The sequence below is a fragment of the Panthera tigris genome, chromosome E2, assembly GCF_018350195.1.
Source record: "Panthera tigris isolate Pti1 chromosome E2, P.tigris_Pti1_mat1.1, whole genome shotgun sequence".
NCBI lineage: Eukaryota > Metazoa > Chordata > Mammalia > Carnivora > Felidae > Panthera > Panthera tigris.
In genome coordinates this window covers 48,417,034-48,441,702 of record NC_056674.1, presented here as the reverse complement: position 1 = coordinate 48,441,702, position 24,669 = coordinate 48,417,034, and the positions used below count along the sequence as shown (strand labels likewise).

At 50.6% G+C, this 24,669-nt stretch overlaps 2 protein-coding genes across 4 annotated transcripts in view; one reads left to right on the top strand and one right to left on the bottom strand.

Moving 5' to 3' along the window:
• The window catches only part of FCSK (fucose kinase), a 22,100-nt gene extending 10,931 nt beyond the window's left edge, over positions 1-11,169 (top strand). For 2 of the 3 annotated variants that reach the window (XM_015542681.2, XM_042968707.1), the window contains 15 exons: positions 128-299; positions 693-805; positions 1,480-1,581; positions 1,724-1,894; positions 2,288-2,352; positions 2,760-3,130; positions 3,760-3,970; positions 4,135-4,301; positions 4,395-4,616; positions 4,973-5,116; positions 5,263-5,382; positions 6,990-7,177; positions 7,265-7,364; positions 7,888-8,111; positions 8,276-9,034. In XM_015542681.2, coding sequence (XP_015398167.2) covers positions 128-299; positions 693-805; positions 1,480-1,581; positions 1,724-1,894; positions 2,288-2,352; positions 2,760-3,130; positions 3,760-3,970; positions 4,135-4,301; positions 4,395-4,616; positions 4,973-5,116; positions 5,263-5,382; positions 6,990-7,177; positions 7,265-7,364; positions 7,888-8,111; positions 8,276-8,362 — 2,457 coding nt within the window. In that variant the 3' untranslated portion in view covers positions 8,363-9,034. Of the gene's footprint in view, positions 1-127; positions 300-692; positions 806-1,479; positions 1,582-1,723; positions 1,895-2,287; positions 2,353-2,759; positions 3,131-3,759; positions 3,971-4,134; positions 4,302-4,394; positions 4,617-4,972; positions 5,117-5,262; positions 5,383-6,989; positions 7,178-7,264; positions 7,365-7,887; positions 8,112-8,275; positions 9,035-11,025 lie in introns of those variants that run through there. The other variant, XM_042968706.1, reaches the window with a different exon arrangement.
• COG4 (component of oligomeric golgi complex 4) overlaps positions 9,329-24,669 on the bottom strand; it is a 27,430-nt gene continuing 12,089 nt past the window's right edge. The window contains exons 9-19 of the mRNA XM_007074892.3: positions 22,156-22,289; positions 20,501-20,619; positions 19,773-19,939; positions 18,816-18,981; positions 14,928-14,990; positions 12,178-12,294; positions 11,504-11,596; positions 10,862-10,945; positions 10,524-10,625; positions 10,119-10,247; positions 9,329-9,900 (exon numbers count right to left, since the gene is read on the bottom strand). Of these exons, the coding sequence (XP_007074954.1) occupies positions 9,766-9,900; positions 10,119-10,247; positions 10,524-10,625; positions 10,862-10,945; positions 11,504-11,596; positions 12,178-12,294; positions 14,928-14,990; positions 18,816-18,981; positions 19,773-19,939; positions 20,501-20,619; positions 22,156-22,289 (1,309 nt within the window). The 3' untranslated portion in view covers positions 9,329-9,765. The remainder of the gene's footprint in view (positions 9,901-10,118; positions 10,248-10,523; positions 10,626-10,861; positions 10,946-11,503; positions 11,597-12,177; positions 12,295-14,927; positions 14,991-18,815; positions 18,982-19,772; positions 19,940-20,500; positions 20,620-22,155; positions 22,290-24,669) is intronic.

Genomic DNA, 24,669 nt, shown 5'->3' with positions numbered 1-24,669 from the left:
GGTAGAGGCCCTGACACTGGCAGCCTGGTGGTCCCTTTCTTCTCTGCGTCAGTGTCTCTGGGAATGGGACTGCCCCAGCTCAACCTAGGAACCTTCTCAATAGATGTGCTTCCTACCCCTGCCCCAGCTATCTCTCTTTTTCGACATCCTGCTCTGCATGGCCCGGAACGTGAATAGGGAGGACTTCCTGGTGGGGCAGCCTCCAGAGATGGGCCAAGGTGACATGGACATCGGAAGTTACCTGCGGGGTGCCCGGGCTGAACTGTGGAAGGAGCTTCGTGACCAGCCCCTCACCATGGGTGGGTACTACCTCTTGGCTCTCTGGGGAGACCATGGGAGTGAGGACCCCCCTAGGATGAGGCAGCTGCCTGCCTGGCCCGCAGGCTTCTGGACCATGCAGGCCTAGTGCATGCCAGACAATTAACCCTCTCCGAATCCAGAGCCTGTAGCCCTCTTCCCTTCTTCCTTTGTCTTGTTCCTGGGCTCCAGTTCCAGTCTTTCTACTTTCTAGCTGTGTGACTTGGACAGGTTGCTGAGCCTCTCTGGATCTCAGCCTCCCCATCGGCACAATGGGCTCATTGCCATGCCTGCCTTCCCCTGGCCTGGTTAAGAGGTGTCTTCGGTGGGAGGCCTGGCCTGGCATCAGAGCTGCAGCAGGCATGGGGTTGGGGTCGGTACTTGTATCTTTACAGCTTATGTCCCTGATGGCAGTTACAGCTACATGACCAGCTCGGCCAGTGAGTTCTTACACAGCCTCACATTCCCAGGGGCTCCCAGGGCCCAGGTAGTGCACTCCCAGGTGGAGGTAAGACCTGCCTGGAGGGAGGGCCAGCAGAAGTGCCTGCTGGGTGCCTGTGGACAGGTGGGATGGGGGCTCCAGGAAAGGGAAGGAATAGCCCATCCTTGGAATAGAGTAGGTGTAGGTGTTATTATCCCCATTTCACACATGAGGCACTGGAGGCTCAGAGAGGTTAAGTAGCTTGCTTAAAGCCACAGAGCCAGTAAGTGGTCATTTCAGGATTCTACATGCAGGTCTGCCTGAGAAACTAGAGAAGACTCCCTTCATGCTTTTCTGTGGGGTCTGCTGGGGGATAAGAACATTTGAGGTGATGGGCCTGGGTCATTCCCATGGGCTGAGAAAAGTAGCAGGGAGAGCTCATAGGTGGCCCTCAGGGTGGCAGGGATAGGGGTAGCTGCACAGATGGGAGAGGTTTCCTGGGAGAGCTGTCATTTGGTGGGACCTCTGTTACTGTGTTCAGATTTGTACTGGAGGAGAACACAGGCAGAGCACGCCGCTAGGGGAGCTTCTGGAAGAGCGGCGTGAACAAGAGGGGATGGGAGTTGGCCTGAGGCTGGGGTCAGGGCAGAGGGATGTGCCTGGCTGTCAGGGCACAGGGAGCAGCAGGCATTCTGGCTGGGGCCTTGGCTGTGGGGGAGCCTGGGTCCTGGGCCCTCACAACATTCTGCTTGGCTTCCCAGGAGCCACAGCTCCTGGGTGCCAAGAGCTCCGTGGTCAGCTGCTTGCTGGAAGGCCCTGTCCAACTGGGTCCCGGGAGTGTCCTGCAGCACTGCCATCTTCAGGTGAGGCCAGGGGCAAGCAGGAGGGCAGCGCTCCAGGGGCCAGGGTCCTGTGTGTGTGTGTGTGTGTGTGTGTGTGTGTGTGTGTGTGAGTGTGTGTAGGTGCTTAAGGCTGTGCTAGGATGCATACCTTTTCTCCTATCAGGGCCCTGTTCATATCGGCACTGGCTGCTTGGTGAGTGGCCTGGACACGGCCCAGTGCAAGGCACTGCACGGCTTGGAGCTGTATGACCTCGTCCTGCAGGGACACCACGTGCGGCTGCATGGCACCCCCAGCCGTGTCTTCACCCTCGTTGGCCGTCTGGACAGCTGGGAGGTTAGGTGTCCACCCTGCCTCCCCGAGGGTTCCAGCCCATCTCCTGCAAGTCTCCCTGAACACTGGCCTGAGGGATAGGTGGTGAGGAGGGTGCAGCCAGTTGTCTCAACAGACCTTCACCACCCTCCTTGTCTGCTCTATGTGGTGGGCTTGGTGGGGTGGCCCGTGTTATAGGCCAGACACGGAGGCACAGAGAGGGTGGTGACCCACCTTGGACCTCAGAGCTGGTTATGATGGATTGGGCTGAGTGCCAGGCACCTGGGCAGGAACATTGAGGCTCCAGGGCTTGACGCTGGTGTCTCAGAATTTCCTTGCATATGTGCTCGTCACTCTTGCTATCCCCTCTGGCCTCAGTGTCCCTAACCCCCTTCCTGCCTCCTCCTCTTCCCCCAGAGACAGGGGACAGGAACGTATCTTAACATGTCCTGGAGTGAATTCTTCGAGAAGACAGGCGTTCGGTAAAGTTAATGGCCCAGATGGGACTCTACAGGCCTAGGCAGCTAAGGCAGGGCATCTGCTTCTCTGAGGCTCACCCCTGCCCTCGCTCCTGCCCCAGAGCAGCACCCGGCCCCCTAACCATCCCTGGGGTCCAAGGTAGTTTTGGGCAGCCTGATTTGTCCCACCATCTTTCTGAGCAACTACAGATTGCTGGCTATACTCAGGGTTTGGGATTTTGTCCAGTGGCCTGGGAAAAGAGGCAAGGCAGCCGGGCCTCTCTCTCTGAGCTGCACACTTGTGCTGCCTCTGGAGGAGTCTGTCCTGTCACCATGAATGAGCCAGCCCCCAGCTGACAGTCAGTCATGGCTTGGTGATCAGGCAGGAGCCCTTGCTTCCCCCCTGCTAATATGTCTTTCCCCCACATCAGAGACTGGGATCTGTGGGACCCAGACACGCCCCCTGCGGAGCGTTGCCTTCTTAGTGCCCGCCTCTTTCCCGTGCTCCACCCCTTGAGGGCCCTGGGACCCCGGGACATGCTGTGGATGCTGGACCCCCAGGAGGATAGGGGCAAGGCCCTGCGGGCCTGGCGAGCCTGCTGGCGTCTGTCCTGGGAGCAGCTGCAGCCGTGCCTGGACCGGGCTGCCACACTGGCCTCCCGCCGGGACCTGTTCTTCCGCCAGGCCCTGCATAAGGCGAGGCATGTGCTGGAGGCTCGGCAGGACCTCAGCCTGTGCCCGCTGATCCGGGCCGCTGTCCGAGAGGGCTGTCCTGGGCCCCTGCTGGCCACACTGGACCAGGGTGAGTGTGCTGGAAAGCCAGTTCCAGCGTCACCTGCCCTACCTGCCCTCTGGATCATCAACCTGAGGGTACTAGGGAGCTGTGAGATTTCATAGTGGGGGAGAGACACAGTGGAGTGTACTTGTAAGTTTGGGGGGGAAGTTTCCTCCCCATCAGTGGGGAGTTTGGTGAGAGGCTGAGGCTTGGGGCTGAGCCTCTGGGTCCTATGAGCATCAGCAAACCCAGCAAACTTTGCACTGGGTTGGGATGTGGTTGGCTCTACCCAGAGGCCCAGGCACACTGGCTGGGGACTCAGCTGTAGCCTGCTAGGCAACACCTCATTAGCCCCATTGAAGCTGGTTGATGGTGGGGCTGAGACCGAACCCGGGTGGTTTGACCCTGAAGCCTGAGCTCCTAACCACTGTGGACATCCTGGGTGAGGGGGTGAAGAGGGGGCTGGGGCTGATAGGTTGAGAAGAACCTTGCTTGGCGGAGGAGCAGGGAACATTCATAGGCAAGAATATATCTTGGGTCCAGGTGAAGAGGTGTGAAGGGCCTGGAGTGTTTGGGGGACTGCTGAGTAGTCTCTGGGGGCAGAGGGCCCTGGGGGCAGGCCCCCTCCCCTGCCACCCTGACTCCTGGCCGCTCAGTTGCAGCCGGTGCGGAAGACCCTGGGGTGGCGGCCCGGGCTCTCGCCTGTGTGGCGGATGTGCTGGGCTGCATGGCAGAGGGCCAGGGAGGCTTACGGAGCGGTCCAGCCGCCAATCCCGAGTGGATGCAGCCCTTCTCATATCTGGAGTGTGGAGACCTGGCGGCCGGCGTGCAGGCACTTGCCCAGGAGCGGGACAAGTGGCTGAGCAGGTGGGTGCTCAAAACTTTTGGAGAAGCCATCCTTGGAGGTGGAAACCCACAGAGAGGTAGGCCCCTCTCACCACGGTGACCTAGGGCAGTCAGGTCCCCAAACCCAGGCAGTCCACCCCCAGCTTGGGGTTCCACGCCACCGTCTCTCCCATCCCTCTTGGCAGGCCAGCGTTGCTAGTGCGAGCTGCCCGCCACTACGAGGGAGCTGGGCAGATTCTGATCCGCCAGGCTGTGATGTCAGCCCAGCACTTTGTCTCCATGGAGCCAGTGGAGCCGCCAGCACCTGGGCGGTGGGTGGTGGCTGAGTGCCCTGCTCGCGTGGATTTCTCTGGTGAGCCCCTTGTGGCGTGGTGGGGTGAGGGTAGCCACCCCAGGGCTGGGCTGGCTGCCCTGTGACTAACTTGGTCTTGTCTAACTGCTGAAGGTGGCTGGAGTGACACGCCACCCCTTGCCTATGAGCTTGGTGGGGCAGTGCTGGGTCTGGCTGTGCGAGTGGATGGCCGCCGGCCCATCGGGGCCAGGGCACGCCGCATCCCAGAGCCTGAGCTGTGGCTGGCAGTGGGGCCTCAGCAGGACAAGATGACCATGAAGACAGTGTGCCGGAACCTAGATGACCTGCAGGATTACTGCCAGCCCCATGCCCCAGGTCAGGGCACCTGTGACATCTGCAGGTGGGAATGGCACGCATGGCCAGCTGAGGGATGGGGGCAGAACCTTGGAGACCCTGCAGGCCATGGAGGCCTGTCCTGAGGGTGAGCCAGTCTGGTGGAGGAGCCCTGAAGTCATCCTGCCCGGGTACATGCAGGCCCAAGGAGGTAGGGCTGGCACATTTGCCTGTGCTGGGGGGACCAGAGGCCCTTTTATGGCTTGGAGATAGGGCCTCCAATACTTCTGGGGTTTTATCTCCCAGTGAGCCCCGTGCTAGGCTGGGCAACAGTGGACGTAGTTTGGGGTGTCTGCTTCTACCCTTGAAGACCAAATTCCTTGCTGGTCCTTCCACAGGGGCTCTGCTGAAGGCAACCTTCATCTGTGCGGGGATCGTGCATGTTGGCTCCAAGCTTTCCCTGAGAGAGCAGCTGCTGCACACCTTTGGGGGTGGCTTCGAGCTGCATACCTGGTCTGAGCTGCCCCATGGCTCCGGTCTCGGTGGGTGGGCCCTGTCTCCCTGCTGCCCACCAGTCGCATCCCTAACCTCCAGCCTCGCCTCGGGTCCCCTCCCTGGCCTCTGCCCAGCTGAGGAGTGAGCTGGGCAGAGCTGTTTCATGTCTGGCGCTTTCCTCTGCACCCTGCAGGCACTAGCAGCATCCTGGCAGGCGCAGCCCTGGCTGCCTTGCAGAGGGCCGCGGGCCGGGTAGTGGGCACAGAGGCCCTGATCCATGCAGTGCTGCACCTGGAACAGGTGCTCACCACAGGTATGGGACTGCCCTGGGGCAGGAGGGAAGTCACGGACATTTTCCCAAGGGCTTCCAGGGTCTCCTGGGACTTGCAGACAGCCACGTATACATATGCGTGGTCAAAGCTTCCTTAAAGTTGGTTAGAGCTTCCTTCTTACCACTCTGACCCTTTCTGGTGGTTTTCAACTTCAAATGTTTCTATCTCTAAGGACCTGATGCTTTAGGAGTACCTACTAAGTGCTAGATTCTGTGCTGCACCTTTCATGTGTTTTATTAGGTACCCGTTATACCAGGTGCTATTTCTCATGATTCTGTCCCCACCTAGGGCTGTCCCTCAGGGTGAGGCTGGGCAGAGGTGGATTTGGAATAGGGGACAGGACTTTTAGCTTGCCTTCTGGCAACTTGCCCTGCCCATGGGCTGTGGTCCTTTGTGCCCCCCCCCCCACTACCATATGGCTGTGATCATAATAGAATGCTACTAACACCTTCCACCTCTGCACCACCGTGGCCCTTTGGAATCCATGCACAATGGAGAGCAGCTAGTTTGTCTGACTCCAGATCCTAGGGTGCTCTGGTCACCTCAGGATGCAGGGCCTTATCCACAGGACGCTAGGAAGGAAGCTGCCGCAAGGACAGATAGATGCCTGATGATGGTATCTTCTCTGGTCACTTTGTAGCCCAGCCTCCTCCTTTTGTTGCCCTGATTCACATCACATAATGGGTAGTCATTAGCAAAAAGGGCAGCCTGTTAACTTTCCTTTTGAGGTGTAGCATTCAAATCCTTCATTTGGTCAATTGAAGGAGGCTCAGCCCCATTGTTGAGTTCCAGGGAGTCAGCTGATCAGAGTATCCACTCTGTGTTGGGCCTTGGGGATAAAATGAGCAAAAACAGGGTCTTTGCCCTCAGAAGGCATATGTCTGTTGGAGACAGGCCTTAATAACCACTCACATGAATGTATAATCACAAGCTGTGCCAAGTGCTCTGACGGAGAGGGGTGCAGGTAAGGGTTCTTGACATTTGGGGCCTGATGCCTAAAGTTCCAGATGCCCCCTGCCATTGGCAATTTGTACTTTAAATCCTTGTAGGCCCCAGGTATGAAAGGCCTATCCCAGAATTATCTCAAGTTGTGACACTTTTGTATAGCTGCAAGAGGAAGAGATCCATACCTTTCATTCCTAAAGCAAGATGTGAACAAGCTCTTTCAATTTCAATAAGATGCTAAAAAGCTTTCCAACATCAACACCCTTTATTAGAAAAGACAGGGTGCAGGGAACCGTTAAGCTTCAGGGGAAGTCCCATGTTATCTCTCCTTGAGGGGAGCAGTTTACTGTTAGGTCTTATCCTTTGATATGGTTTACCCCAATTCCAGTTACACAGTAGGTCTGCACCCAAAGTCAGGCGTTGTGAGTTTCAAGCTTGGCTCCGTAACGCTTTCCACTTGCTGGGCTCGTCCTGTTCTGAAGGCTGGGGGCAGAAGCTGCACAGCTCACCTGGCTCAGCCTGGGTTGGGAGAAGCGGGCTTCCCATGCTGGTCCTTGCCAGGGGTGCAGGACTGGGAGCCTGGGCTGGGAGAGAGAAGTTGGGACAGATAGGCTCCAAAAGTGATGGGACCCTGGGCTTGCAGGAGGTGGCTGGCAGGACCAAGTGGGTGGCCTCGTGCCTGGCATCAAGGTGGGGCGCTCTCGGGCTCAGCTGCCACTGAAGGTGGAGGTGGAAGAGATCACTGTGCCTGAGGGCTTCCTCCGGAAGCTCAATGACCACCTGCTCCTGGTATACACTGGCAAGACACGCCTGGCCCGGAATCTGCTGCAGGTGAGCCCTGGCCTCAGGAGGAAGGTGAGAGGCAAATGGCTCAGCTGGGCTCAGATCCTCATTGCATTCCTCCTGCCCCATCTGCAGGATGTGCTGAGGAGCTGGTATGCCCGGCTGCCTGCCGTCGTGCAGAATGCCCACAGCCTGGTGCGGCACACCGAGGAGTGTGCAAAAGCCTTCCGCCAAGGTGAGGTGCTTCTTGCCTGGAGCTCAGGGCATCAGGAGTGAGTACCTTGTTGCCTGTGGGTCTGAGGCCAGGAGCCTTTGCAGGCCTGGCCCGGACCCTGTGTAGGATGCCCCTGGGGGCAGAAGCCTACTGTCTGCCCTCCACAGGGTCTCACACTTAGGTGGGTGGGAGTCCTTTCTCAGGATAACACTTGCATCATGAGGGAGGCCTCCAGCCCCACCTACCAGGAAGCAGACTGGGGTGGAGGCTCAGCCTCTTGAGTTCTGGGGAGTCAGCTGATCAGGGTTCCATGTCTGTGTCTACATGATTGAACACTGTACTGGGCACTATGCCAGCTGCTCTATGCACTTTAGTCCTCAACCCTTGAGGTGGGCTTTATCACTCCTATTTCCAGCCAGCACTGGACCTAGGTTTTTCCCCAGGACACTGGTTAAGTAGTGCTTCTTGGCACATCATTCGGTCCAGAAATAGGTGTTGAATATTCCAGCTCAGGCACACCACTCCCTTCTCTGCCCCCACCCAGGGAGCCTGCCTCTGCTGGGCCAGTGCCTGACCACGTACTGGGAGCAAAAGAAGCTCATGGCTCCAGGCTGTGAGCCCCTGGCTGTGCGGCGTATGATGGATGTCTTGGCCCCCCACGTGCATGGCCAGAGCCTGGCAGGGGCAGGTGGTGGAGGCTTTCTGTATCTGTTGACCAAGGAGCCACAGCAAAAGGAGGCTCTGGAGGCTGTGCTGGCCAAGACTGAGGTACCTGGCGGTGCTGGGGGTGGTGATTGGTGGGGGACAGGAGCCCTCAGTGTGTCTCACCACTAAGCAGGGGCTACAGCTGCAAGTCTCCCTGATCGCTTGCAGCACGAGACGTGGCCTGAGACTTGCCCAGAACCCTCTAAACACCTGTCCTTTGCTCCCAGGGCCTCGGGAACTACAGCGTCCACCTGGTAGAAGTGGACACTCAGGGCCTGAGCCTGCAGCTGCTGGGGAGTGAGACCTCAACCTGATGCCCCTTCCCAGGTTTGTCCTTCTGTAAGAGGAGAAAGCCTGGAGCTGCAGCAGCCTCTCCCTTCTTTCCTCCATGGGAATGTCAGCCTTCTACTCTATGCCCACCCCTTTGTGAACCTGCTCCCAAAGGAAACCAGCCAACGTGAGCTTGGGCCCAGCCCCTTCTGGAGTTTGGTGAAACTGGTGGTGCCTGGGAATAGGACTGTACCTCCTGGTTGACTGTGGCCTAGGCTTGTCCTCTGGACATAGGAAAGTCTCAAGCATAGTGTCCAATGTGGCCTTTACAAATCCATGGCCAGCCTTGGCCTTCTCACTCTCCATGAGGGCCTGGGAAAAGGAGGACAACCAGCTTTAGCACATGGCTGGGGCCCCCTGGTAAGGCCAATCCTGAAGAGGCTCTTTGAGGCATTTCCTGTGGCCTTCCATGGAGGTCTGGCTTCTGCCTGAAAAGAGCCTTCCTGTTCCACACTCACTCCCAGGCTGATTTGATGGGGGAGTGGGAACAGGGGTGGGGGTCTCTACTCTTGTTTGTGGTCATGAGCCAGTGCAAGTCACTGCTAATAGAGGCCTTAACTATTAACACTATGGACTATGCCACATGACCCAGTGTCTATGGACATTTGATTTCCAAAATTACAACCTTCTTGGAATAAATTCACTCTGTCCTTCAAGGTTGTCCTCATAAAGCTTTTTCTTTGATCCTGTGAGGGGCAGTTCCCACTTGCCTTGGCACTGTGGGAAACCCCCTGGGACAATCCAGCTTCTGGTGCTGAAGGCCCAAGGAGGGGATGAGGGTCCAAGATTAGATGAGGTGCCTGCTTTCATGTGGATACTGACTGGCTGTGCGCCACTCTGGGTGCGGGAGGAGGCTGAGGCTTTAGGCTTTTGTCTGCACATTTCAGTGCAACTGGTAGACCTGTCTTGCCCTATAGCATCTAACCCTCCCTGGAAATAGCACACTGGCATTATCACCAAGGAGTGTCTTTATTCAGCATGAGCATAAACATCATAGCCTCTCCTTGGGAGTAAACCTAATTCCCCAGGTCCCCAGATATACCCAAGTCCTTTAGGGCTGGCATGGAGGCAGCTCGTTTGCTGTAGTGTCTAAGGATGAGAGAATGACCACCCGTGCAGAAGGCTGGCCTGCCTTGGCTTTCCCATGTAGGTAAGAGCCCAGGGGGATTCATTTCTCCTGGTGGGGAGAGACTGCCTGCAAAGCACCACCGAGACAGGTCTCAGTGCAGACAGCAGAGTGAATTGAGCCTTGTTTCCTGCTGCCCGCAGTGGAACAGTCGGGCTGTCAGAGCTCCTCAAGCCAGACATCCTTGCTCAGCTTCTTGGCTGTGGCCACTCAGGGAATGGGCCCTGAAGTATGACGGACCAGGTGGGCTCCCCCTGGCAGCTACAGACGCAGCCTTTTGATGTCCTCGCTGCGGAAGTCCATGCGCAGAGCCAGCACCTGGCGTACTTCAGCAGGGGTGAGGCGCCATGTCAGTGGGCCAGAGTTGGCACCCCAGTAATCTAGGATCTCAGTGACCTGTGGGGAAGAACACAGAAAGTCAGCAATTAGAGGCTATCCTGAGAGAAGGCCTTGGGCTCCACCAGAGACAGAGCAGGGGTGCCTAGGAAGAAGGTGCTCTGCAGGGCTGGACTGATGGTGGAGGCTTGGTGTGAAGAGGTAGAGAGGGATCCAGATTTTGTTTCTGCCTCTTCCCAGTCACCTATCCCTTGCTAGGCCCGGAGAGCTGCACATACCCGCTCCAGATTGAGGATTGTGGCCATCTGGGAGAGCCGGGCAAACTTGTCTCGGATGGTCCAGGTGGTCACTGTGGTAAGGTAGGCAATGAGTGACCTCAGCTCCTTATCAAACTGCAGACCGCCCAACTGCAAGGGAACGCAAGCTCACTCAGTGTTCAAGGCCTGGCCCTCCAGCCACATGGAACCTGCCCCTAGTTTTCCTCAGTGATGGGCTGCAAGGCAGCTGGACCTCATGTGGTGCCTCAGTCAGCTCCAAGGCCTCAGAAGCCAGGGAAGGTTCGGGTCTGGATATGCAGGGCTTGCGGACGGCAGACAGAGGGAATGCAAGTCCTAGGGTGGCAGGACTTGTCTTCCTCAGAAGAAAAACAACAGAGCTGGGGACCTGTGCTTGCTGGACCTTACCCGGTTAAAGGTGGATTTCAGCACCACTCTCTCCAACTCGACGGCAACAAGGCTGGTCATGAGGCTGGTCAGGCTGTCATAGATGACTGGGGACAGGCTTGCCTGCACACAGAGGCTAGACATTAGCGGGAGTCCTACCTAAGCCGCTCTGCCTATATAGGACTCTTCAGTAGGGGGAGGGGGGCACAGTTACAGGAGGCCATCGGGGAGTGTGTCTACAGGCCGGGGCTTGGAAGAGTTTTCAGAGTTCCCAGTAGGAGTGTGATGAGAAGACAAAGGCTGTCGATTTGGGCAGAGGTGGGTAATTCCATAACCTGGTCCCTAGAGCCTCTGCTCACCTTGAACTCTGCCATTTGTTGCTCCAGGTTAAGGATGAACTGTTGTACCCAAGGATCATTTGCCTCATAGTCATTGAATTCTTCCTGTTGTCAAGAAACAAGCTGGGTCACTGGGGGCCTCTCCAAAAAGTACCATGCACCCCACCCTGCTTTCACCCCTTTAGGAAAACAGAGGAAGAGGTCTTGTAGCTTCTGACTCATTCAGCTAAAAAGCAGCATGGACGCCCAAGCCAGCATATACTGTTGCTACTGCTTTATCATACTTCTGACCAGCAAATGGCTCTGGGCTGCAGCAGTGGTCCACACAACATGGTAAAGCTCCTGGCATTTTGTTTCCTTTTGCATCTTGTGTTCTACAGGAATGACATCATTAGGCTAGAAAATAAAGCTCCGAAGTCTATCGTAGGTGGGACAGAAAGCCTCAATAAAAGAGGACATATCAGGTCATGGCAAACTCCCTTTAGGTGTCTTTCAGAGCCCTTCTAAGTGCAGGAATAACCTGCTTACTGGGAAGAACCTAGTCTTTGAGGGTGAGGGAAGTGGGCCAGAGAAGCATGTAAGGTCTGGTCTGTTGAGACAGCTCTGCTGCCCTCCAGCTGGGGGTTGGGAGAATGAGGGGTAATCCTGGGCCTGATGGCTGACCTCCTCGATGTTGTGGGAGACAGATAAGAAGGTGTTGATCCAAGGCTGCACCTGTGGCTTGATGGCTGTGCTGTTTAACTCCGTTAGCCCTTCCTGCGGGACAAGGCAGAGATGTGTCAGTCACAAAAGGCACATGTACCTACCCCTTCCCTTCTGCTCCATCCATCCCTTGACCACCAGGGCACTCTTCCAGTTCGCGGGCTTTCCTGCGGGCCTGTCCAAAGTCTAAAAAAGATAATACTAATAAAAGAGGTCAGAAACAACATGTTCATTTCCAGATCTGTGCCAATTCAGGTCCAGGTCATGGGACTGGTTTGGCAAACTCAACAGAAGAGACTTCTGAGTGCCTGGTACTAGGCAGCACCTTTGGTTAAGGCCAAGCAGTGGGTCCAAGTAACCAAGTGGTTCCATTTCCTCTGAGCACCTTTCTGGGCTCTTGGCACTGTGGGGGCCAAGTGGAGACTCAAGAGGACCAGAATGCTGGCTTGTCAGCATGACAACGGCTGAAAAATCTTCAGTCTTCAAGGGACTCACATGAGTTCAGTTTCTTGCATGCTACTCTCTCATTCCTCCTTGTTTCTTTATATATATGGAGCCCATAATAAACCAGTAACAATATGCTCAGAGCAACACTCAGGCACAGGATTCAGTCAGCAACTGATCCTGGGGCTTACCTGCAAGAGGTCTCGGAATTTGTTGGACACGGCAGCCAAGTCAGAAAGGCAGCTGTCAAATTTGGCCTGGGCCTGCTCCCCTCCAATGCCCTGGCTGAACAGCTTGGTGCAGTCACTCTAGGAGAGAACACCTAGCTATCAGGCTTCCCAACATGGATGGGCCATGTGGGTGCCTGGAGGGTGAAGAGGATGCCCCATGTACAACCAGCCATTTCTCCAACTTCAGCTTTCTCTAAGAGCAGCTATGGTTGATCCTAGGCAACAGTCCTCGAGAGGTTGCAGGAAACAAGGGGCTAGCCACTTGACTCCCATTTCCCCCTTGGTAATATGAGAGTATTGGTAACAGGGGGTGTGAATAAGAAACACAAAAACCAGAAGATTTTTCGTACCTTTAGAGTCAGACATTCCTAGCTTCAAATCCTGGCTTAGCTACATATTGACTGAGTGACCTTGGTCAAGTGATTTAAAGCTTCTGAGCTTCAATTTCCCTGTTTAAAAAGTGGGAACACAAATCCTTGTCCCCATGGTAGTTGGAAGAGTTGAATGCACAAAGTGCTTAGCTCAGTTCCTGTCAAGTAGTAGACACTAAGGAGATGCTAGCTTTTATTATAGGTTCTGTTTTTTAAATAACTTGGTCTGGCTGCCCAAGGGAGATCATCATGATCACAGCTAAGATTTAAATGCTTACTGTATGCCAGGCCCTGTTTAAAGCATTTAACTTTTATCAATTAAAGTACCTATCTTATGAAGTAGGTACTATTACTATCCCTTTGTATAGATGAGGAAACCGAGACACAGAGAAGTTAATAATTTATCTAACACCACACAACAATTAAGTCATGGAGCTAGGATTCAAGCTGGGATTCTGGCTCCAGAGTTCCTGTTCCCAATCCCCACACGATAGTCTAGGAGTAGAGAATGCACAGGGGGAGCTGCTTGAAACTCACCACGTTTTGCTTTGCTAGGAACTGCCTGAATTTCTTGTAGTCTCCTCAGAAGTTTGTGCTGTTTTGGCCACAGCAGGAGGAGCAGTGTGGAAGAGTTGCAAAGGGACTGATACAGCAGGCAGAAGCCCTCAGTTACACAGCAGCTACAGTATACACTATCTTTACCTAGCCTTTTAAACTCATCTGTAAAATGGACATCACACCACCTGACCTATCTCAAAAGGCTGCTAGTGGGATTCAGAAAGAATACCTGCAAATGCAAATCTAAGTTGGGTAGAATTTATGGCAATTGTTTTTTCAGCTCTTTGCTATCCTTTTTTTACTTGGCTAATTCTACCGGCTCAGTTCTCAATTTCTAACATTTCCCAAAATATTCCTTCAAAATCCAATATTCGAATGTAAAGGATAAAGTCTGGAATACAATCTAAGGTGACATGACTTAACAATAACAGCCACTCTGCTGAACACATACCATGTGACAGATCCTGTGCTTTTGGTACTTTGTAAGTAGCACTCTTACTTTATTCCATTTTAAGGCCTTTCTGGTGTAAGTTCCTCATCTGGTCCGGTTTTCAGTACTACTGTAAACTCCCACCTGACTGCTCTCCCTGCACCTCCTTTAGGAAGCCCGCCAGTTACAAGGCCTTCTCCCCCTGTGCTGGGTCCTGGCCTCTGCAGGCTGCTCAGCCCTAGAGCTGCCACTTATCATCAGCCTGTGCCTCTGCAGCACTGTATCTTCCTTGAAATAAGGGTCTGCTGAGGCAGCAGGACCCCGGCTTCCCTCCTCTCCCAGAGGCAGAGTTTGAGACTGGGGCAGAGTTGGGCTCTTCGTTTTCTAACACTTAACAAAGTGATTGCTCCATGCTGCTACTTATAACTGTTAATACAATTATGAACTACCACCGCATGCGTCTCACATAGCTCATGTTTTATATTACTACATTCATTTTTTACAACTCTGTGAGGCAGAGATCATTCTTCCTGTTTATACATGAAGATGCTGAGGCTCAGGGAGGTAGAGAACTTTGCCTCATGCCACACAGCTGGTCAGTGGTCCAGCAGAGACATGAACTTAGGGGGATCTGACTTCTAAGCCCAATCAATTTCCAACACACTATGCAGCCTTCCTTTAAAAAAATGGTAACTGGGGCGCCTGGGTGGCTCAGTCGGTTAAGCGGCCGACTTCAGCTCAGGTCACGATCTCGCAGTCCGTGAGTTCGAGCCCCGCGTCGGGCTCTGGGCTGATGGCTCGGAGCCTGGAGCCTGCTTCCGATTCTGTGTCTCCCTCTCTCTCTGCCCCTCCCCCGTTCATGCTCTGTCTTTCTCTGTCTCAAAAATAAATAAAACGTTAAAAAAAATAAAATAAAAAAAAATGGTAACTGCAACAGCTTTGTACAGGGTTTGGCAAACCCTATTTCATCTTAATTTCCTAACATTTTTTTGAGGACTTTATCATTTTTTTAAGTGCTTTCAACCCTTTTTTAGTTAGGCCCCCCAGTAAACCCTAATTAGGGCAGGAAGAAGATCTGTTTTGTAGATGAGAGTCCCCAAGCTCAGGGAGCTAAGGGACTTATCTGAGGTCACAGGCCAAGTATGTGCCACAAGTGCTAATTTAAATCCTCATCTTCCAGCTTGTGGGTCAGAGGTCCTCCCATGTTGATCCCCTCGAGTGCTCTAAAGGAAGGCTGGCTCAATGCCAGCGAATGCACAGGCCCTACCAGAACAAGCGCGTAGGAACCCCTCTCACAGGGAGGCCTGGAGAAGCTGCAGCTACTGAAAACTGATAGGCTATTTTCTTCATACCTCCAGAGTCTTCTTCAATGTGGAGATGTTCTCACTGCAGACTTCCACGTTGTTCAGGGTCACCTGGGAGGTGAGGACAGAGAATGTGACCCACTGCTCACTGGTGTTTGTACCCACTCCAGTGCCAGACTGGCTGACAGCTGTAATCTTGAGGCCCAGAGGAGGGCTAAGGAACACCCACAGCAATGGCATCAGGTATGGTGCTCAGGTCTTGGATTGGGCAGAATAGTGAACCGGGCTCGCCCTTTCTCCTGTGCCTGACATTAAGGCAGGAGAGTCATCTGATCTTAGGGGTAGTGACCCAAGGTTTCAGATCTTTTTGCTCCATGTTTTGGCACACAGATCTGGGAGAAGTCCTGTGACTTAAAGCCCAGGTCAGTGAGGCAAAGACTGACATTCATTTAAGAAATGCTTCCTGGGGCGCCTGGGTGGCTCAGTCAGTTAAGTGTCTGACTTTGGCTCAGGTCATGACCTCATGGTTTCTGAGTTCGAGCCCCGCGTCAGGCTCTGTGCTGACAAGCTCGGAGCCTGGAGCCTGGAGCCTGCTTCAGATTCTGCATCTCCTTCTCTCTCTGCCTCTCCCCGGCTCACATCTGTCTCTGTCTCTCTCAAAGATAAGTAAAGATTAAAAAAAATAAAAAATAAAAAAATGCTTCCTGAAATCCACCCTCTCATAGGGTCCACAATTCCAGAAGGGAAGTCAGGTAAGAAATATCAGATAAAGATAAACACCATGCAGAAAAATAAAGCAGGGTGAGTGGACAGAAAGTGAAAGGCCACAGAGCTAAAGCCAGGAATAGAGTCAGGTCTCCCTCCTCTCAGCCAAGAGCTCCTTCTTTCATAACTCTATTGCCTTATAAGCTTGATACAGAAATACCAATCATAAAAAGCAGCATGTGACAAAAGTGATGATGAAGGCACCAATTGCTATGGTCATTTAGAGGAAAGAAACATTTTGCTCTAAGGCATTCAAGGAAAGCTCCATGGCTGAATTGTAACTGAGATGAACTTTATTCAGATCAAAAAGTCTGGAGTAATTCTGACAGATGAGGGTGAGTACATTTCTCCACTCCTATCAGTCTTTCTATAGGGCACTGTCCTGTTTGCTATTTTCTTAATGGTATTTAGGATTATCCAGTATCATTTTGTTTGTTTCTTGTTTGCCTTTCCCACTAGAATGAGGGCTCCATGAAGGCAGGGATCTATTCTGTTCTCTTTAGAACTGTATCTTCAGTTTTAACACTGCCCAAAAGAACTTTCTTGATGATGGAAATATTCTAAATCTGAACTGTCCAGTATAGTAGCCCCTAGTCATCTATGGCTACTGAGCATTTGAAATGTGGTTAGTGCAACTCAGGAACTGGATTTTTGGTTTAAACTTAAATTTAAATAGCCAACTCTGCCTACTGGCTACCCTATTGGGCAATGTAGCTCCAGAACCTAGAACAGTGCCTGATATATAAAAGTTTCTCAAATAAATATCTGTTGACTGAATGAGTAAATAAATGTGTTCTGAAGAAGGGAGAACATACACAGTTGCAGAGTGGCAGAAAACCCCAAAAAGTATTTGGGAATAAGCAGAGTCAGTACACGGATATGTGCAGAAAAACAGCAAGAGTTTGTAAAGCTGCAGAGGCGAGTGCAGTCAGACTGGGACTTGGGTGCTATGCTCTCCTGTGGACAACGGGTTGGCACTGAGGGTTATGTAAAACAGGTGAATGCCATACGAGCACAGCTGTGGCTTCAGAATACTAAGTATTACTTCTAGAGGCTGTGCAGAGCAGGAATCAGAAAGTATGAGAGGATCATACTGTCTCTGAACTGGTGTGCTGGTGGCATGACCATGAAGGCAGGGATGAGGTAGGGAGGAGCCTATTTTCAAAAAGATGAGTCAGGAACTTCAGGATTTGAGAGTAAAAGAAGAATTCGAGAACCCCAGGGATTGAGACTAGGATGGCCCTCCTGTGTTCCCTAGAGTGCTTCCCTCATCAGTGTCCTGCAGCTAATCGTGAAAGATCATGCTGCTGACAGTGCTGCTAAGGCCGCTTCCATCGGGGAGGGATAAGACTTAAAGCCTTTCATTAGCATGCCACAACACAAGGCTGCTAACATCACAAGCTTCCAGAGAAATAAGTGTACTGTGATGACAGCTCAAGGATGAGGGCCACAACTTAAATGTTTCCAAAGCATTTAGGGGCATAAGAAAAATCTATCATAAAGGGAGAATGGATTTGGGTTCAAGAGGTATCGATTTCAAAGCTTCCTTGTACTGACAGTCCTTGTAAGCATGGATTCACTGGGCTTATCCCCAGCTCATGGCGAATGATCTGTCAACACCATTGGGGAATTCATGTTGACAGCCAAATGAATCAAGGTGACATAAGAAATGAGTGCTGCAGTGGGAGCGATGACATTTTAAGTACTTGGCGTCAGGAAAACTAGAAATCTGTCACTAACCATTTAGCATCACCTTTCATGCTGGCCTTATCTTTTGGGCCCTCAAACAATGAAGCTGTGTATGGCAGCCGAGAATGTGCAAAAGCACAGCAGCTAGTGGAGGAAAATATCCTGCGCTAGAGGGGTAGGATAAGTGAGGCTCAGAGGCTGTCAACAAACCACCAAGCAAAGATGCAAAGCTAGGAGTCGTTTCTGAGTAGAGAAATGAAAGAATAAAAGTAAGTTCTGTAGAAAATGAAATAACAGAACGCAAACAAAATGAAAAATTTAAGTCAGTTCATGATCAAATGAAGCTGGTTGCCAAACATTTTGACAAAGGTCTCCAAAGGTGTATTTCAGAGGTAATAATTTCTTGGAGCTGATCCTCTTTTTTGGCAACAACCAGGACATTCCAGATCAACAGAACCCATGCTCAGGGAAAATATTTTCAGTGACAGGAAGTGAGTGAGGCTGCCTAAACAGCAGTCTGAGGACCAGTTCCTATGGGTTTCCTTGCACAGGTAGGTAGATATTGGTATGTTTAGGCTTCTGTCTCTGAGAACAACAGCTGTTAACACTTTTGGGGTCACAGACCTTTTAAGAATCTGATAAAAGCCAAGGACCCTGTTTCTAGAAAAAAAAAAAGTATACATTTAGCATCCAACCCCAAGGTGCTCAGAGACCCCATCTGTGGACTACTGATGGAGAGCTCTGCTATTGGATGTCTCCTTCAGGCTCTGTACCCCAGGAGCCAAGATGGCTCTGGCCAATGTGGGGGTGGAGCGGAATGCCAAGACAGCACATGCCAGAAAGGGCTGAGCCAGAATACAGCTGTATTCTTTTTGGCTCATCACAGACTGGCTGTTAACCTTGCATAAATCCCTTCATCCTTTCATGTTTCTTCACACACCTGGTAAAACTCACTGCTTCATTTTGTGTCATTCCGGGTAGCTAAGGGCTTTAAAAAAGGTCATCTTTCTGAGGATGTTGAAAGCCTAAGAAGTTTGCTAGGAAAAGAGCCCTGGTAGGTCTAAATGATCAGTCCCCACCCATGTTGTGGGACTGGCCTTACAGAAGTGGTCTGGAAGCTTGGCACAGATATTACAGTTGGCTCTGTAGCAGGTGCAAACCAAGCATGATACTGAGTGGAGCCCCTGAACAGCTTCGTAGTCCTCTTGGGAATGAGCACTTGGGAGAGCTGAGTTGCAAGGTGCCCAGCCTTCTAGGCAAGGAACAGTTCATGTCCTGCGTTGGGCTGCTCAGAAATAGGTCCCGACTTAAGAAATGGTTTCAGAACCTTCTAAGAGGAGCTTTCCTTAAAGAGGAATTTTCCTTCTATACAGACACTGGAGGAAAAGTTTCCCGTTGAAGGCCAATTATACTGTGGCTTCGAGGTCATAGTTTAAACTCTTGAAATAAACCAACCAGCTCCTGACCTATAGGGCTACCTACCAGGAAGGACAGCTTGGCCTCGTCAGTGCTCTCAATGCCTTTTGTGTCAAATTTGCCTTGCTGGAGGCTGCTGTGCATGATGTTCACAGCACTCGTCACCCCGCGCTGGATGTCCTGTAAGGTGGTGGCCGGGAAGCCCATCCGCAGCTTGTTACACAAAACATCCCTGTGGGTGCAGAATGGCATATAGAGACTGACAGCATTCAATCTGGCTTCCAGGACCACAGGACCAGAGGGCCCATGACCCTAACCCAGCAGCATGGCCTGCTCTTTTGGGGGATTAACCAATCCTTGAGACGATAATAGGAAAACTTGAGCATCCAGGGTATGAGAGAGACCCAACAACCCATTAATGGCACTGATGTGACAAGAACATACAGAGAAGACTGGCCAATTCTTTATTCCCTGCGAGGCTCCCAGTTATTAGCATTGAGCTCCAACAGACTCAAGAGGAGGCAGTACAGGTTAGTGAAAGGCAGTACCATACAAGTAGTTAGAGAACAGGTTTGGGGAGTCAGTTCTGGACTCTATTCTATATTCCATCATTTATGAGCTGTATGATCTGAGTCCCAGTTTTCTCATGTAAAAGAGGGCTAATGGTTGTTATCAAGACTGAATAAGAGCAAGAAATTCGAATAGTGGCTGGCCTGTAGCAATGGTAACTATGATTACTTTATTACAACTATTGCCTTCAACTGAGATGCCTATTCTCTTTCCTAGGTCTGAGGGCCAGTAACCCCTCCAATCCAGTCCAGGGAGCACAGACTTGGCCTGTAAGGTATCTGGCTGCTATACAGCTGTCTGAAGTCAGGGGTATTGTGCTATGGATAGAAGCTCATATCCTATATAGCACTGAACTGGAATCACATGGAAAAAAGGGAAGCTACATAGGCTTAGAAATCAGTCACAAGTAGGAGCTTTTTGCTTCCTAGAAAGTAGAAAGGGAGTCAACTGTACCTGAAGTCAGACTCCAGCTCTGTGGTGGCAAGGTTGATCATGGCACAGAGACAGTCGATGCTGGAGCTAGACAGAGCCCGCCCAATGCACTTCTTAACAATGTAGAAGACATCATCCACCATGCTGGATGTCAACTGGCCCTTCTCATAGGTGTCCAGAGCCACAGCCTAACCAAAAGGCAAAGCAGCCAGTAAGAGCTCCAGTTCTGCACACCACTGTTCTAGATAGTTCTGGAACATGCTCTGGCTTTGCTCCCTTTTCTATAGCTTGTCCTTGTTTCTCCCAACATGGCTTACTCTAGTTATATCTTGGTGTCAATTTTCCTTGTCAAAATAGCTTATTTCCCTACTGATGACTATGTTAGGAAATTAAGTACTTAGGGACTTTGCCCTGGGGACATCTGTTAACTGGGATGTAAGACATCAGGAGAGGCCCTTCTTTCCCGAGTTTCCTCACCCACATACCTCAAAGAAGGTAGGGCACAAGTAGGCTCCCTGAGGAGCTAAGTTGTTGTTTTGTGAGCCCTGGAAAACACATCCAGCTGGGTCTTTGGAGAGCATGACAACCCCAAAGACGACCTCTTAACCATACAAAGTGGTACTGCTCAGTCAGCACCCAAGGATATTCTCAAAGCAGGACTAGGAAATGCGACATGCCTTGGCCATTTCTTTCAGCCCGGCTTCTTGGACACGAAGCCCCATTTCCAAGGGATGTGTCCTCTGTCCTACCTTATTGACAGTCTCCCTCATGAAGTACTCCTCCATGGTAATATATAAACCAATTAGCTCTTGCATGGTACAGCTCAATAGGCAGTTATTGAGGAGTTTGTCCAGACACTTCTGGTGCTCTAGGGGACAACCAAGAAAGAAATACTCACTTTTCTTCCCTAAGTCAAAAATACCAACTGTTTTCATTTTCCCGCATTCCTTTCTAGTCTTTGTTCCCAATCTGTACATAATTTACATAGTTATAATCATGGTACAGATACAATTTTGTATTCTGCTTTAAACCATTTTATCATATACTCCTGAAACTAATGTAACATTGTGTTGTCAACTACACTCAAATACAAAAAATGAAAAACAGATTATACCATAAATATTTTCACAGTTTCTATATAGCTTATTTTTCTTTTAGTTTATTTTTAATGGCCGTATGATATTTTATCAGGTAGATAGTCCACATTTTAATTTTTTAAATGTTTATTTATTTGGGGGAGAGAGAGAGTGAACACAAGGTGAGGAGGGGGCAGAGAGAGAGATAGGGAGAAGATCCCAAGCAGGCTCTGTGCTGTCAGAGCAGAACCTAATGTGGGGCTTCATCTCACGAACATGAGATCATGACCTGAACCAAAATCAAGAGTCAGATGCTTAACTGAGCCACCCAGGCACTCCAGTCCACATTTTTTTTTTAATGTTTATGCATTTATTTTTGAGAGGGAAAGAGAGAGAGCGAGTGAGTGAAAGCAAGGGGAGGAAGGGCAGAGAGAGAGTGGGAAACAGAATCCCAATCAGGCTCTGAGCTGTGAGCACAGAGCCCAATAAGGGGCTCTAACTCATGAACCATGAGATCATGACTGGAGCCGAAATCAAGAGTTGGCCGCTGCTCAACCAACTGAGTCACCCAGGCCCCCTGCCCCAGTCCATTTTTTAAACTCTATTTTTAGGGGTGCCTGGGTGGCTCAGTTGGTTGAGCAGCCAATTCTTGATTTTAGCTCTAGTCATGATGTCATGGTTCTTGAGTTTTGAGCCCTGAGTAGGATTCCTGGCTGATGGCTTGGATGGAGCCTGCCTGGGATTCTGTCTCCTGCTCTCTCTGCCCCTCCCCCACCCATGCTTGCACTCTCTCTCAAAATAAATTAAAAAAAAAAATGAACTCTATTTTTAGACACACAGATTATTTCTAAATGTTTTGTCATTATTAGAGAACATAGTAATTGGAGATTATAGTGAATTTTTTTTTAAGATTTTATTTTTTAAGTAATCTCTATACCCATTGTTGGGCTCAAACTCACAACCCCAAGTTCAAGAGTTGCATGCTCTTCTGACTGAGCCAGCCAGGCGCCCCATGTCACTGATCTAAATTAAACACCAATCCCTAACTCAGAGTTGGTGAGGCAACGTGGTGTAGAGAAAAGATTAGAAGAAAATAATTTAACCATTCTGGGTATTAGCTTTCCTCACCTGTAAAATGAGTAAAAGGCTTCAAAGATCCTGTCCATTCCTTAACATTTAGTTAAGTCTAGCTTTCCTAGTTTGCCCACAGACCTCAGATGCTAAGAAGCCCTAGTTACTTCCTTGTTAAGAGATCTGTGGCTTAACTATCAGAAAACAGTGCCAATTCTGTCCCAGCCCTCCCAGAAAATATGGGAAACACGTCTTACCTTGCTTTACTTCTTCTGAGGCCATGGAGTCCCCTACCTCAAAATCAGAGCTGATCCTCTTCCTGAGGAAACGTAAATACAGCTCACTGCGGGCATTCATTAGGGTGACCTCAGTCAGGATAGGGTCCAGTTCCCTGAGATACATGGAGCAGAAGGAATAAGCAGGAAGACACTGGATTCCCTTAGATTTAAGAGATACAGGGCAAAGAGTCCCAAACTCCCTCTTCCACTGGGCCCAGAAGGGTTAGCTCTGCTAGATGGTCATCCTGGTCTGCTGGCCCAATTATAATCAGAGACAGCTGTCAACCACATATTCCACTTACCTGTTTCACCTGAACCATTCACCTACAAAAATGCTGTCAGGGCTAAATAAGAGACTGGGAGGTATATTTTTGTCAGTGGTTTGAATAAAAATGATCTATGCTTCACATGAAAGGAACCACAACTTCCCATCCTCTTATTTAGCTGTGGTGGGATTTCAGGCTAAACCATTAACCTGTGTCCCACACCCATTCACCTACCCAGATGAAGAGCCAAAACAATCTTTTTTTTCCTTTTAATGTTTGTTTATTTTTGAGAAAGAGAGAGTATGAGTGGGGGAGGGGCAGAGAGAGGGAGACACAGAATCTGAAGCAGGCTCCAGGCTCTGAGCTGTTAGCACAGAGCCTGATGCAGGGCTTGAACTCACGAACTGTGAAATTATGACCTGAACCGAAGTCAGACTCTTAACCGACTGAGCCACCCAGGTGCCCCGAGCCAAAATAATCTTGAATAAAATAACAAAATTGAGGGGTACCTGAGTGGCTCAGTGGGTTAAGTGTCCAACTCTTGATTTTAGCTCAGGTCATGATCTCATGGGTTTATGAGTTGAGCCTGTATTGCAAGGAGCCTGCTTGGCTCTCTCGTTCTGTTCATCCCCTGTTCTCGCTTGCTCTCTCTCAAAATAAACAAATAAACTTAAAAAAATTATTTTTTTAAAGTTTCTTTTTTTTTAATGTTTATTTTTGAGAGAGAGAGAGAGAGAGAGAGAGAGAGAGAGAGAGAGAGATCAAGCATGGGTCGGGGAGGGGCAGAGAGACAGAGGATCTGAAGTGGGCTCCGTGCTGACTGCAGAGAGCCCAACACAGGGCTTGAACTCACAAACCGCGAGATCATGACCGGAGCCGAAGTTGGATGCGTAACCAACCGAGCCACCCAGGTGCCCCTATTATTATTATTTTTTTGAAATAGGCTCTATGCCCCACGTGGAGCCCAACATGGGGCTTGAACTCACAACCCTGCGACTGAGACTTGAACTGAGATCAAGAGTCAGATGTTTAACCAAATGAGCCACCCAGGCACCCCTGATGAGTGATTTTTTAAAAATGCTTATTTATTTTTGACAGAGAGAGAGAGAGAGAGCATGAGCAGGGGAGGGGCAGAGAGGGAGACACAGAATCTGAAGCAGGCTCCAGGCTCCGAGCTGTCAACACAGAGCCTGATGCAGGGCTTGAACCCACGCACTGTGAGATCATGACCTGAGCCAAAGTCAGAGGCTTAACCGACTGAGCCACCCAGACGCCCCTGATTTTTTTACGTTTGTTTATTTATTTTGAGAGAGACAGCATGAGCAGGGGAGAGACAGAGAGAGAGAGAGAGAGAGAGAGAGAGAGAGAGAGAGAGAGAGAGAAAATCCCAAGTAGGCTGTCAGCACAGAGCCTGACATGGGGCTCAATCTCATGAACGAGGAGTTCACAACCTGGGCCAAAATCAAGAGTTGGATGCTTAACTGACAGCCACCCAAGGACTCTGAGTGACTTTTTTTAATGTTTATTTTTTCAGAGAGAGAGAGAGAGAGAGAGCACGTGTGCAAGCATGTGCCTGGGGGAGGGGCAGAGAGAAAGGAGGACAGAGGATCTGAAGTGGGCTCTGTGCTGACAGCAGAGAGCCCAATGCCGGGTTCAAATCCATGAACTATGTATGAGATCATGACTTGAGCTGAAGCCAAACACTTAACAGACTGAGCCAACCAGGTGCCCCTAAAAAAATTATTAAAAAAAAATAATAACAAAGTTGAAGGACTCACACTTCCCAATTTCAAAGCTTACTACAAGGCTACAGCAATGAAGACAGTGTGGTAGTGGCATAAAGATAGGCCTACAGTTTAGATGAGAGTCCAGAAATCTTCACATTTATGATCAATTGATCTCCAACAAGAGTGCTCAGACAATTCAGTAAGAATAGTCTTTTCAACAAATTGTGCTGGGATGACTGATATCCACATTAAAAAGAATGAAGTTGAACCCCTCCTTCACATCATATACATATGTTAACTCATTTTCCACACTAAACTCCAAGAGATCTTTTCAAAACATATATCTGGTCATACTGTAATCACATGATTTCCATAGCGCTTAGGATACAGGACTCTGAATGGCCTGACTCTAAGAACGACCTCTCTGGATTCATCTCATACCAGGCTCTCCCCAACTCTTTGCATTTCAACTACACTGCTCTTCTTTCCCTGCTCTACCT